At 32.7% G+C, this 15550-nt stretch overlaps 1 protein-coding gene across 1 annotated transcript; it reads left to right on the forward strand.

Annotated features, from left to right (window-relative positions):
• The first annotated feature begins 1839 nt into the window (after window positions 1-1839).
• LOC145242323 (uncharacterized) lies at window positions 1840-13412 on the forward strand. Its single transcript, XM_080105333.1, has 2 exons — window positions 1840-1962; window positions 12158-13412. The coding sequence occupies exon 2, from the start codon at window positions 12248-12250 to the stop codon at window positions 13274-13276; it is 1029 nt and encodes a 342-aa protein (XP_079961459.1). The 5' UTR covers window positions 1840-1962; window positions 12158-12247; the 3' UTR covers window positions 13277-13412.
• Window positions 13413-15550: the final 2138 nt, after the last annotated feature.

Genomic DNA, 15550 nt, shown 5'->3' on the forward strand with positions numbered 1-15550 from the left:
AGAGAAATCCACATTTCCCTTCTATAAATCACATCACTCTACATAAACACATATAAGATATCAATGGATATATACCTGAGAATCAAAACAAGTAAAAGAATATGCTGTTGTCATAGCCCTACTGATTACTATTTAATTCCATGACTGTACTAACATGCAGAAGTTTAAATGAAAAGACACCTCACTAATGACATTACTTAGTGCGCCCCTGTAGATAAGGTTCCAAATAGCAATATTTGCTTTTCTGTACAACAGTTTAAAAAATGTTTTTAAACTATGATAATTAACATTGCATGCAAAAGTGTAATACAGTTAACAATGAAAAAAAGGAGGAAATAAACAAATATATAACAACAAATAACTTCTACCAAACGATAGAAAATGTAATGTTCTATTGCTCTGACATTTTTAAAGTTTTGAAAACTGTTTGTAATTTTAGTTATTTTTTAATTTATTTCGTTATTGTACCTATTTACTATGCCTCCCCACGGGACAGAGTTAGACACCAGGGTCGTTTTTTAACGTGGAGAAAAGGTACAAAAATAAAAATTGTCTCAGTCGTGAAGGATTTCTCCTCCACCGAAAGAGAACAAGAAAATGAAGTGCAGCATCTGAAGAACAGATACTACACTTTTTATTTATTTGCTTCCCCACTGAGCAAATTAGGCAGGAGGCCGTTTTTTAATGTGGAGATAGGGGGAAGGGGGAGGGAAAGGGGGATCCAGCTCCCGAGAGAAGGGAAGTGGGAGCCAGATTAGAAACTGTTGGTATGAAGGGTTGCCCCTTCAGTGACCAAGGTCAGATATGTGGGGTTACCCCCACATATGGTCTTTGCTAGTCATAGCTGGTCTTTGCTAGTCTTAGCTTTGCAGCATCTGCCGGAACAGATTGTATTTATTTGCTCCCCCACCGAGCAAATTAGGCACAAGGCCAATTTTAAATGTGAGAAATGAAGGGAGGGGGAAGGGAAAAAGGGGACCAGCTAGATACTACACTTTGATACTACACTTTGATCTTGTCCAAAGAGCCAAGAGCGAAATTCGAAAATTGGATTTCAAGTGAAACCAATGCTATCTACTGAATTGTCATGTCACAATAGTTTGCGAAGACAATTCGCGAATATCTGGTTATTTTTATATTAAAAAAAGAAAGAAAAAGAAATGAAAAAGAAGCAACTGGAGAACAAAAGGGGAGGTAAATATTTTCTGAAAACTAAAAATCTTCGGCCAATTTAGCAAAACTTAATTTTCGCTAATTGTCTTTGAAAAAAATGTTTTCGCTAATAATTAATTTTCTACCTAATTGTTTTTCGTGATCTTTTTTTTTAATACTTTCATTACTGCGACATGATAATTCTGTAAATACTATAGGTTTCACTTGAAATTCAATCCTTCAATTTTAGAATTTAGCTAAGGTGTAGTATCTGTTCTTCAGATGTGGCACTTCCATTTCTCTTTTGGCGGAGGAGAGGTCCTTCACGACTGAGACAGTTTTTATTTTTGTACCTTTTCTCCACGTTAAAAAACGACCCTGGTGTCTAACTCTGTCCCGTGGGTGGGGAGGCATAGTAAATAGGTACAATAACGAAGAAGAACCCAATTTTTTTCCAAATAAAATAGACGACGATTTTTTTCTCCGTTTGAAGTGGTCGCATATTTATTATTAAAAATAAATAAGCTGGCGCAACTACAACCCTAACCTGAATTTTCCCACGGGTAAGCTTTTATTATTATTATTATGTTCTTAGACATATATACTCTGACTACACGATCGTTTACATGATAATTAGGAAAAAAAAAATTTAAAAAAAATGCTTATTTACTTTATTGAATTATCTCCCTTGTTGACTCTTTCATGTTTCTTCCCATGTTGATTTCAACTTTAAAACCTTCGTTTTAATTAACATCTTACTTACTTCGTAAATTTGCCTTTGCTAAAACAAGACAAAAGAAACACATAAAGGTAAGTCCAGTCACTATCGAATTTATTTTCTTTTACGTTTATTTTACGACAAAAAAACTATATTCTTGGTCTGTCATTAAAAGTTACAGTTTAAGTTTCCTGGTAAATGTTTTAACAACAAAACATAATTTCTCGCGGCTTAAAAAAAAAAAAAAATACCAACTTATAATTAAAAAAAGAAAAAAAGTAGGCACTTCTGCATGGCAATGACATGAGGCGTGCGAAATGAGTTAATGTCTTCTATCGCCATCTGCGAACCTCAAATATATAAACAAGTGTCTCCAAGAACGCAAAATATATAATAACGAAATAAAGAAAAAGCAAATATATGAAAACCAAAGCAATTTATTGTATAAAAAATGTATCAAAATATAATTTTAAAGTTTTAATAGTATTTCGGTAGTCAGCACTTATTGGTCCGTGCTGAAATAATAACGTTATTATTTAAAAAGCCATTCTTAACATGGGGAGGGTGTTTAAAAAAACATATAAAACTTTAATTAAACTTGGAAATACGATTTAAAAAATAGCACGGATCAGTAAGTGCATTAGCACCAGTATTTTTTTTTTTATGGGTAATTTCTAACTGAAAATAAAAATAAATATGTAAAAAACATGACACATTTATAGATTGTTTTTAGAATTATGTTTTATTAAAAAAAATTTTTTTTTTTTTACAGTATAAAAATGTATCAAAATATAATTTTAGTTTGTCAATGTAACAAAATAGAATTTTAAAAACATGAAACATTTCTAGAGGTTTAAGAATACTTTTTTGTACAGAAAGATTGTTTTTTGTTTTTTTTTATCACAGTAAGATTGTAAAATATAATTTGTTTGTCAGTGTAGCAAAACATCATTTTATTAAAGATAATTTTAGTTTGTCAATGTAGCAAAATAGAATTTAAAAAAAAACAACAAGAAACATGATAGAGCTTTAAGAAAGATATTTTCTGTACAGAAAGATTGTTTTTTTTTTTTGTTGTTTTGTTTTTTTTGTTGTTTTGTTTTTTGGATTTTTTTTTTCACAGTAAGATTGTATAAAAATATATCAAAATAAAAGTATAAGTTATCAACTCTGTTCTAGGCTGACCCCCTCCCAGCCATTCTTGAAATTAAAACGCACACATTATTCGCTTCATATCATTAACATGCAGAAGTGCCAAAAAGTAATTAAAGTAATTTAGTGTTGCAGATTATCAATTGGCTTTTAAAAATCATATTGCAAGCATTTTTTTTTTTTTTTTGCTATATATTTTTGTGGATATTTTATCGCCATACAGACTTGTGGTTAGTTGTAAACTGAACGAATTATCGTCATTATTGTAAATTTATATTTCTGAAACGTATATTTTTTGTATGGTTTAAAAATAGATATCCAAGAAAATTCCAGTTCTTACGTCATCAATTCCAAGTTTCACCAAAGATTTTGCGCAGCTGGCAAACTTCATTGAAATAACTTTTCCTGTTTTTTTTTTTTTTTTTAAACAGTTATTTAATGAAAGACACTGTTGAGGTCTTGTTCAGAATTCTCTTTATATTAAAAAGTAAAGAAAAATCTATATTTTATACATAGCTGCGACGAAACAAATATTATATTCCAAAAATCATGTATAATTAGTAACTTTACTTTTAGGTACGTACAAAATGAATAGCCAATACTCCAAATGTATGAGCATTTTGACCCCTCCATTTGCTTAAAAATTTACCAAAAATCAGGAAATTAACTAATTTTAATAAAATTTTCAGTATTTATCAAAGAATGATCACGGAATATAATGAACACACTACTTTTATTTGAATCTTAGTGAAAATGTATTATTTTGTTTAAACAAAAATTACCTTTACTAAAGTTATGGTTTTCAGTAGTAAAAAAAAAAAAACGAATGAATTTATTTTTGCTTTTTTTATGAAAAGAAAGCATCGTAAATTGTAACAATAAAAAAAAAAATCAGGAACATTATGAAAGAAAGATCCTAAAATCCGTTTTAATGGATTCAATATAACTTGAACAAAAATTAATTTCTCAAACTATCAATATTATCATTGAATTAAACATTCACTGGTAATTGTGCATAAAACCAGGTTTTAACTTTCAAACATATCCAATATTATTGAATTAAACATTGTTTATTTAATACTATCACACAAAAAAATTATAACTGCAAAAAATATTTCTACTTTTTTTTTAGATTACATGTTTCACGAAATTTTTATATGTAAAATTCTAATATTTTCCTTGCTTGAATGAATGTTAAACTTTCGGCATAACATAATTTTCATATAATCTTGAAAAAAATTTTTTTTTTTTTATTTAAAAGCAGGAACACGAAAATAATTAAATTAAAAATTGGTAAAAACTATACAAACATTTACAGCTTTTTGACTTTCTGACATTTTGGGCTTCCGTAGAATCATTGCTTACACAATTTTGTTCTGTTTACATTTAAACGAAGCTAGAATGTTTTTGCTTTTGAGGTTGTCAATAATTTTAATTCCTACTCGAGTTGGGCTGGATGCTCTGAGATGGCGCCAGTATAAAAGATTGCAAAATTATTGTTATTTTGTGATCCCAACTCAGGAGTCAGTTAACACCTAGATAAAAGATGCCACGTCAACTCTGTGGTAAGTTGCTGGACAAGCTTAGAAAGAAACTAATGACACCCACATCCCACAGAAGCTCCCATCCGCAATGCAACACATCATCATGCCCAGACTTGGTATGATACGTCGGCAACAAACTGGTAACAAATGAAATGCTCACTGAGGCACTGCTAGCACTCTACTGCATCAAATAAACTGAATAAGCACTATGCAAGAAGCTATAAGGCAGACAGGAAACACCGAAGAATATAGACAACGTCGGCACCCCTCAGAACTCTATGGAATGAAGTGGTGTGCTTCAATTAACCAACTGACCTCCAACTGGCCCAAGGCACATTTAGTATATATCCAAGGGCCTGCGCCTTCCACCACTCCTCCCTGTACATTTACGCTAATCACCCCTCATAGATGTAAAATGGCAGAGTCAAAGATGCTTTAGGTTGAACCGAACCTCTCAGATCTTCACCACCCTCTTGGCGTTGGTGCTTCCCTTATTTTTTCGACAAGGTCTGATAAAGCCATTTTTTTTGTACAAACAAGATGTTTTTTTTAATTCAATATCTTAGGACTTTATTAATTATCTTTGAAATAGACTCAGAAAACTAATATCTTCCAAAGGATTTTTACAATGGATTTATTTAACTTCAAAATTTAGTTGAATTTGTTAGCTGACGATGTTGCCATAAAAACTTTTTCATTATAACTTTTTATTTCACATTTACAAATATTTTTTTTTTCCTTTTGGAAATTAACTTTAGTCTGTAATCCTCTAAATACAATCAAAAGTAGCTGGAAACCTTTAAAAAAGTTAAGATAAACCGGCTGTCAAAACTATGTTCCCCTATTTTTTTTTTCCATTTTGCCCATACCTATTATAAAGAAAATCATTTTTAAGCGGTTAATCGGAATTTTCTGAGTCTATTAGGCATTACAACATAAATCGTCTATTCGGAAGTGTGGGCGACCCTAAATCCGGCTGTCCCGGTGTCAAGTGAAAATCTTGATTTTTAAGTGAAATTGTCCTGTTATCAACCAAATTTCTTGTTCACAAAAATATTTACTGTTTTAAGCACCTCCAAATTCTTGTTTACAATCATCAATGTTTTATGCAATATCAGCGATGTCATCATCTTGTGTCTAACTTATAATTGTGTATAATTTTTATGAATGACCCAAGACACTGCATTGAATGAGGGGAAGCACCGTTTTTGCTTATTTTGCTAATGTTTACTGTGCTAATTTTATTAATTAGAAGCTTCCATAGATTCTTTTTTAAAAATAGACACTAAAATCAAATTGACCCCCCTGCCCCCTAGAAATAAAAATCTTATAATTTTAAGTTGAATTTACTATTTTAAATTTTCCAATAGTCATTTTATATATAATATGGAAATATTTTTTTAAAGTGGAAGCCAATACTCCAAAATCTATGTTTAAAACTTCATATTGCGGAATATTGGAATTTTATTTACTTAAATCTTTTTTTTTGTTTAGAATTCTGTTTTTTGTTGTTGTTTTTTTATTTGTAATTCAACTAATTATAGTATTGAGAAAAACATTGATTTTTTTATAACACAATAATATTGATTTTTTTATGTCCATTTTCTATTTACATCTTCACGGTAAGTAAAATAAATAATTTCGCAAGTTTTCTCCTGCTAAATTTTTTTTTGTTTAATTTTAGTAACATGAAATATGGGGGGGGGGTAAAACACTTTAAAACGCATATTTTCCCTCACATATTTAACAAAAACTGCTTTTAAAATATAAGTTATTTTAAAATTGAATTCATATCGAAAATTTCATGAAAGTGAAATAAAAATAAAGCACTTTAAAAAAAGACACTAAATCATGGCTGCCAGTGAATTTAAAATAAAACAGGAAGTCTGGAAATCAGGTTTGGTAAGCGGAACAATTGTATTTCAGAATACGATTTGCAACTGACATGCAAATGTGGCACAATGTACCATTCACAAATATTTACCAATATTGATAGCGTTAATAGTAATGTCAAGGATAATAAATTGTTTAATTAAAGTAAAATTTAATTTTGTTTTTTACAAAGGAGTAACCATTGAAGGTCATTTGAGGATAGGGGTTAATGAGTGTAATGTGTTCAGTGAGACAACAACATAGTGATTGGTGGTGGTGGTGGTGGTGGTGGAGATTGGGTAGAATTTTATTGTTTTAGGGGATGGTTTGTTTAATTTAAAAGTCATAAAAAAATAATCATGCCTTCCTTTACCCATCACTAACCCTAAGTCTGGGTGGCAATAAGTTAAAAAAACAATACGGGAAAGATATAAATGGAATGACTGTGGCAGAACCATTGAAAAACAATTTATAGTCTACAGAACACTCAAAGCTATTTAGCCTAAAAGTGTTTATGCTTTTACTTGTTGCATTGTATTGTAACTTTTTTTTTCTTAGTAATGAAATGTGCACTGATGAACTCATGCCACTTGTGCTCCCTCAACATGCATACTCTTGAATAATGCAACAAGTAAAAAAAAATCTCATACATTTACTGTTAAGGTCTCAAGATGCTAGAAAGCCTAATTTTTCTTCCCTCGGACTGCTAGACTTTGAAATTCCCTCCTTGTTTCTTGCTTCCTTGACTTTACTTATCTGCAGAAGTTAAAATGTTATATGAACAGATATTTCACTGCTCAATACTTCATGATCTCATATAGTAGCCTCTCACGTTCCCAGCGGCAATAGGCATTGTATGTGGTGAATAAGATTTCAAAAATGAAAACAAAATGCTATGAAAAGTAGAAGTGAAGAAATGGAAATAATTTTGCTGAAGTCAAGATATCTTCTTTCATTTTTTGTCATGTCTAAAGTTTTCAAATAGACAAAACATTTTTTGGTTACTTGTTTACAGCCAGAAAAATGACAGTTTAACCCTTTCTGCTAACTAGTTAAAGGTATAGCTAATGGAAGCTATAAATAATGAGATAGTCTTGTGAGACTAAAACTTACCTGCATTATAGACTCTTCCAGTATGATATTACAAAGTGAGATAACACTCTCAGGGGGCAGTATTGTAATACCATAGAATTGGCAGGGGTACTAGTAGCGCACAGCATGTACAACTATCCATATTGGACACTATTGGATAATAAGCTCTGCTTTCCCATTATCCTATCCTTGTAACCTTTTTTCGTTAATATATCTTTCTTACACCTTATCCATGTTTGGTGTTTTCCTTCTGTGGTCCCAACCATAGGTCTACATCAGATAGAAAAAGATGCACTGAAAATAAACAGAAAAATTGAGTTTTAATGACCTCAAAAGATTGAATGGTGCTAAACAAATGTCCGACTGACAACACATTAAATAAAAACATGACAGAGATTATTTTTTGCATTGCCACCCAGACTTAGGGTTAGTAATAAAGAAAGGCATATGTTATTCTATAACATTTAACACTGACATCTTGATATGAATGCTAATGTAGAATAATGGGCCATTCAGAAACGTAGTAATATTGATGCTGGTAATAGTAAAATAAATCATTTCATAAAATAAATTTTAACTTATCGGGTGAATAGTTTCATTATGGTTGTGTCTAATTTTTATGAATGCCCAAAGATTTTACATTTAATAAGGCAAGCAACGCTTTTTTTTTTGCTATTGTTTATTGTGTTAATTTTATTAATTAGAGTCCTTTGTATATTTTTTTAAAATAAGTGCAAAAATTAAGTTGACCCCCATCCCCTAAAAATAAAAATCTAGCAAGTTAATGAGTGTAATGTGTTCAGTGAGACAACAACATAGTGATTGGTTATGGTGATGCTGGTGGTGGTGGTGGAGATTGGGTAGGATTTCATTGTTTACGGGGATGGTTTGTTTAACTTAAAAGTCATAAAAAATAATCATTGCAAGCTGGAAGGGAAAGTTTCCCCTACAAAAATCTGCAGCTCGCCATTGCACAGAAGGATACTTTAAAACACCATATGAAGAGGCACACAACTGGAAGATCTGTGGAGAGATGCAACTAAATAGGTCGTCGAACATCTAGGAGCATTAACTACCACCGATAACATCAAATGGAAAAGTGACAGTGTTCTACGACAAAGACATACAGGCAGGCAGATACATAAAAGACAAGGCCATCAAACCAGATATTGTTATATGGAACAAGCCCGAAAGAACTGCACTCATTATTGACATCACAGTTCCAAACGACTTTGGCCTTAATAGAGCAGAACGGGAAAAATAACAAAATATTAGGACCTAAGAAATGATCTAAAAACAACATGGTCTCTTAAAGAAATAAATATTATACCAGTTGTGACAGGAGCAACTGGCCTAATAAAAAAGAACCTTCAGAAATATTTGGAAGCAATCCCTGGAAAATTAAGCTATAAGGAAATACAGAAAGCAATCATAAAGGGAACAGTGTCTATTCTTAAAAGAGCCCTCGGATATAAATTTAAATTGTAATTGAATCAAGTGTTAGCTCCAGGAAGGAGCCCCTTGATCTCTTAAAATAACAAAAGTAAAATAAAAAAAAAAAAGAGAGAAACTTTCTGTTGCAATGTGTGTGAAGTCATAGAAATAAATCATGTTCTTCTTTTAACTTTTCACTATCTCTAAGTCTTAATAGCAATACAAAGAATAAGTTAAACAAAATGGAAAGGACATTAATTGCATGACTGTGATCCCCTATCCAGCCTTGATAGAGTTGAAAACCAAATTAAAAACCTAGTAGTGTCCTGTTCTCTTTCCCACAACGTCTTTCTCACAGAAGAGATGTCACGAGCCTGTCTCTGCTCTATCATTATTTTCGTGGCAAGTGCTTGACTGAACTCCAATATATGGTTCCCTGTACCCAAACTTTCACTAAAATCATGACTAGCTACAACCACTATATACAGTTTCCTCCATTCTCTATCTATGGCTAACTCTAAAGGCAGATTCCATGAACAAAGCTTCTTTCCCAGGACTAACCAACTATGAAACACTGTTCTGCTGGTCTGCTTTCCGGTTGAGTACAACATGGTAGCCTTTAAGCCCAATGTAAGCAAGTTCTTCTTGAGCCGTCCCCATAAATAATCAAATTCTACCCAATTAAAACCACTAATTATTACTACACTACCATCCTACATTCATTAATCCTTATCCTTGAGCAGCTTTTGGGCCTTGATAAATGGTGACTCCCAAATAAAAAAAAAACGTTTAAAAGCAATTTATAGTCAACTGAACACTCAAAGTTCAGTTTTGTGATTGTTTTTTTTAGAATAGCTAACGAAGCAAAAAGTGGTAAAAATATAAATACACAACAAATAAATGTTACCAAAGGCAAGCTAAATCAATCTTCTACCTATCTGAATATATGTTTTGTGGTTTAACTTATTTTTAAGTGTTTTTCCCTGAAAATGAAAGTAACATAAATGCTATCGAGTTTAAATCAAAAAGTGGTCATTGTTAAGCCTTGATAGCTGCTCAAAAACGAAAATTAAAATCCTGATAGAAACACATCCAATAAATGCCAGCAATTGTGCAAAAATGTGATGTTCTACCAGTATCTTGTTTTTCGAATTTAGCGTGATTATCAAGTCTCGACTACGGTTGTGGTTTTCTTTAGGATTTATGTGACTGTATACTTCCTCAAAATCCCAGCACTCTCCAGGCAATGTTTAAACACTGGATACTTGTGCAGAATACTAACTTTTTGGTAGGATTTTTAAGTTAAATTCAAGTTTTATGGTATTTTTTGTTTATGAAATAGTTAGGTGAACTTACAGAATAATTACAAAACGCTCTCCCTTTCTCATGTTAAGAATGGGTTTCTAAATGATAACATTATTATTTAGACACTTTCCATAGTCTGCATAAGTACTAAATGCATTTCTCCCTTCACAGTCTTTCCATCCTCTCACTTTCTAATATCATTTTCCATATCACAACCAGTGCTGGTATCACTGTTTTTTTTAATGTTGGGATAGGACGATGGTTATAGAATTTTTATCTCTTTACCCAGGCTAGTTATACTATTTACTCTTTTTCATTGTGAATGACAATAAGTCTCATTTCTCATACTGAATAGCAACAAGTCTCCCTAGATATCTAGTACACTCTTTAACTCAGTATTCTTATACTAGCTATGCACTAATGATTTATTGCTCGTAAAAATGGTTTTCTCTGAGATTCCAGCACTCTCCAGGTAAGGTTAAAATGCTGTTTTCGGTCTTTTCATTTTCTCTGACTTTCTACAGAAAGAAGCTGATGGATTTTAACTTTGATTAACTTCCTCAATATTTAAGTTATGCTTACCAATTTTCAGATGTAGGTAGATGAGCCTCTCCGTGATTTTTTGAGATATAGTAAGATATCATAGTTAACTTATTCTAATTTTATTTACACAACTTAATCTAGGGTATGTTTTTCACAAGGTCTAATTTTAGTTATGAAAAATGATGTCACTCAAATGTTCACCATTTTAATTTTTACACTCTTGTGCTCTCTGCAGGGCATTGTCCAGCACATCACTTAATGTTTCAGGGCTTATGTCCCTAATTTCCTCCTCTGTATTGTTTTTAAGGGCATTTATTGTGGCTGGTTTCTTTGTGTATACCTGCTGTTTGAGGTAACCCAAAGGAAGAAATCTGCATATGTGAGGTCTGGTGAGCGGGGTGGCCAATTTATCTCACAGCCATGAGAAATTATACGGTTTCCGAATATGTTGTGGAGCAGATTTAATGTTTCTTGTGCCGTATGCGCTGTTGCACTGTCCTGCTGGAACCACATTGATCAAGAGACCCCAATTTGACTTGATCTCCTTTTTACTGATGTGGATGGATCCTCGGCCACACTCTGCTAATCTCTGACGATTCTCATCATTTCTTGCCATACGGGGTCTACCAGATTTAGGGAGGTCACATACAGATCCTTGCTCATGAAATCTGGCCACCATAGCGTTTATTGCATTGGGAATAGGGGAATTTTTGGTGTTGAAGTTCCGTCGAAATTCTCTTTGAGTTTCTGATATTGACTCATTCAACCGAAAATACGACTCTACAATAAAATATCTGCTCATCGGTAGTGTAATGACTCATGATGACCTTGGAAGGGTTACTCTAGATGATCTGAAAAAATAAAAGAAAAATATAAAAAATTAAGAAAGTTATGAATTTTTTTTTTTTTTTAACCATCAGCTTCTTTTGGGACACCCTGTACTAACATTTTTCATGGGCTCAACCAATGTTGTATCACTATGTTTTGTATTTTTTCTTTTTTGTAAGGCAAAGGAGAAAAATTATAGTATTTTTATTTCTTTACCCAAACTGTCTCAGTACCAGCCAAGGCTGGTTTCTCTATTTTCATTGATATACATTATTTAATGAATAGTTTCATTCACAGGATACTAGAACAATTAAGAAATCTGAAAGAACCTTGTGCAAAAGGCTAAGTTTGAATGCGTTACTATATTTTTTATTATTGAAATTGATGAAAGAAAGATTATAGTATTTGTCTCTCTATCCACATAGTCTCGGTACCAGCTGGTTACACAATTTATTTTTAAAGGCAAACGGTCAGACTGTTTATATACATTCTTTAATCAACTCTTTTTCATTCACAGGATACAGGAAGAGTGGAGAAATCTGAAAGAACCGTGTGTAAATATAGTGAATGAATAATTACTTCATTGTATTTTACGCAAACTATAATAATGCAAATGCAAGCAGAAAGGGAAAGTTTCTCTTGCGAAATCTGCAGCTCAGCATTCGCACGGAAGGATACGTTAAAACGCCACATGAAAAGGCACACTGGAGAGAAACTCTTCACCTGCAATGTGTGTAACAAATCGTTTGCGGAGAAATACCAATTAAATGTACATGTACAAACTCATACTGGGGACAAACCTCACGCTTGCGAAATCTGCGACAAGGTATTCACACAGCGGTGTCACCTGAAGGAGCACTTGGCAAGACATACTGGAGAGAAACCATTTTCTTGTGGGGTGTGTATGTCATCATTTACGACGAAATCGGATTTACATGCTCACATGGGTGTCCATACTGGGAAGAAACCATTTTCTTGTGATCTATGTTCCTCATCGTTTGCGAAAAATTATCATCTAAAATTACATAAGCAATCTCACTCTGGCGAGAGACCTTATTCATGTGAAGTGTGTCACTCGTCGTTTGCATTCAAGCATGTGCTTAAGATTCATATGCTAACACACACTGGAGAGAAACCTTTTAAATGTGACGTGTGCGACTCATTGTTTCGAACAAAAACCAATTTAGTCACGCACATGCGGTCACATACAGGAGACAAACCTTATGCATGTAACGTGTGCGGGGCGAAATTTTCGTATTATTCATCTTTGAAGAGTCATACGCAGTCACATAATGGAGACAAGCCTTATTTGTGCGGAGAATGTGGCGCCTCATTTTCACAGAGTATTTCCTTAAAACGACACGTTAAAAGACACGGTGTCGTGAAACATTATGCATGTAATGTTTGCAAATTAAAATTTTCAAATAATTTTCTTCTAAAAAGACACATGCGGACTCACAGTGGCGAGAAACCCTTTTCATGCGAGACTTGCCAGGCATCGTTTTCACGGAAGGATCATTTGAAAATTCACATGAGAATGCATGAGGAACGGTTAGAATCTAAAAAGGAGCTCTCAGTTGGAATGAATGAGTTAGCGAGTGAATGTTTGGCGTCTGATACAATGCCACATTCCTAGCTACAATGAAATAATAAAAAATTAGAAAATAATGATAATAATATGACTATGACTATGCAATTCCTAAGTCTAATGGCTACTATATTATGTGACACAGTAGAGGATGTATATATTTCCACTACACGATCTATAAAAAGTGTAATATTGAATATAGAAGTCTTGGGAACATAAACCAGAATGAACATTTGCAAATAAGTTGTACGCTGTCCACTATGACTATGCTATCCCTATAGCTACGTACTTGGATAATGGAGCTATTAAAGCTGACATAATGATATCAGACAAGAAAGAGAAAGAAGCAACTTTAGTAGAAGTTAGTTTCCCCAGTGATGCTGGGATAAACAGAGCTGATAGTGAAAACATAAGGAACTACCAAGAAGATAAACAGTGCCTTTCCAGCTTTTCTACTCAATTTCCGTGTGTTGCGAGTTTTCTTCATTTTTCCCAAGCAACACTATGGCACAGGTCTTATTAATTAAAAAAAATGAATGCTGCAACAAGTAAATGAACTTTTTCTTTACAGGGGAGTCACCACTTGTCAAGGCCCAAGGGCCACTCGAGGATAAGGATTAATGAGTTTAAGGTGGTCACTGAGACAACAGCTTAGTGATTGTTAATGGTGAAAGTTTAGTAGAATTTGATTATTTTAGGGAGTGGGACATCAAGAACTTGTTTACATTAAACTTGAAGATGACTATGTAGTAGTCAGCTGAGAAGTAGGCTAAGAGAATATAGTTCCACAGGTAAGCAGTTCTAGAGAAAAAATTTTGTTCCTAGAATTTGCGCTCAGATTTAGGCATAGAGAAAGGTGTTGGTGGTGCTTTTAGATAGACAAGTGTTTTTTTTTGTGAAAGTTTGGTATGGCGGAAGGGGGTATAGACTGAAGCTCAGATGAGCACTTGCTATGAAAATAATGGTAGAGCAAAGACAAGCTCGCAACATCTCTTCTGTGGGAAAGGTTGGAGAGAAGAGAAAATGTCAAAGGTTTCAGAGAAGAGAAAATGTCAAAGGTTTCAAAGCTAGTTTTGAACTCTATCAAGACAGGATAGGGTGCTCTGCACAGCTCCTGCCCAAATGTGGTAACAGTACTCAATTTTAGGGTATATTTTGGCTTTTAATAAAGAATTACGTCTAGACCGAGATACCTTCTGGAGCGGTAGAATGATGCAACCATTTTTCCAGTGACCTTGGCAACAGATTTGATGTAAGGTCAGTACCAGAAGCTTGTCGAAGCAGGTTGCTCCTTTGAGATGAGAAACAATCATATAAACTGTGGTTAAGTTGGGATCAGGGTGTTGGTGGTGAAATGAGAGAAACTCGGTTTTAGATGCATTAAAATTAATCAACCACTTTTTGTTTCATTGCACCACATGTTCAAGGTCGGAGGATAGAGACTCATGGAGATCTTGGTTGTTGCTAGCTTTTACAGTATTGCCATAGATAGTAGTGTCATCTGCATATATGCCAATAAATGAACTTAGAATGCGATTTGGGAGATCATTGATGAAAAAAAGGAAAAGAGTTGATCCCAAGATATATCCTTGAGCCAGACCAGTGTTGATACTTTAAGCTTTCATCGACAACTACTTGTATAAACTAGGTACAAAATGAATGGTGATGCTAAAAATGTATAAACATTTTGACCCCCTCACTTTACTTAAAAATTCACTAAAAATCAGGAAATTAACCAATTTTAATGAAATTTTCAGTATTTATCAAATAATGATTAAATATAATTAATTATTTTTATTTAAATCTGAGTGGAAATGTATTTGTTTAAACAAAAAATACCTTTATTAAAGTTATGGTTTTCAGTAGTAAATAAAAAACGCAAGAATTTATTTTTGCTTTTTTTATATAAATGAAGCATCGTAATTTGTAACAATAAAAAAACATTTTTACCGGAACATTACGAAAAAAGCCCCTAAAATCCGTATTAATGAATTCGATATAACTTGAAGAAAAATGAATTTCTCAAACTACCGATATTACCATTGAATTAAGCATTGTTTATTTAATATTTTCACAAAAAAAAAATTATAATAGCAAAAATATTTCTACTTTTTTTTTTAAATTACAGATTTTGCATAACTTTTATATGAAAGATTTTAATAATTTCCTTGCCCGTAAGAATGTGAAACTTTCGGCGTAATATAATTTTTATGTAATCTTGGACTATAATTTAAAAAAAAATTAATTTAAAAACAGGAACATAAAAATAATTAAATTAAAAAATGATAAAAATTGATACAAACGTCCAGAATAAGAATGTAT

Source organism: Euprymna scolopes, chromosome 21 (genome assembly GCF_053919585.1).
Source record: "Euprymna scolopes isolate OS-2025 chromosome 21, ASM5391958v1, whole genome shotgun sequence".
Lineage (NCBI taxonomy): Eukaryota > Metazoa > Mollusca > Cephalopoda > Sepiida > Sepiolidae > Euprymna > Euprymna scolopes.

Excerpts from the sequence above, each read along its gene's own strand:
- LOC145242323 (XM_080105333.1), top strand. The coding sequence starts at position 12,248 with ATGCAAATGCAAGCAGAAAGGGAAAGTTTCTCTTGCGAAATCTGCAGC.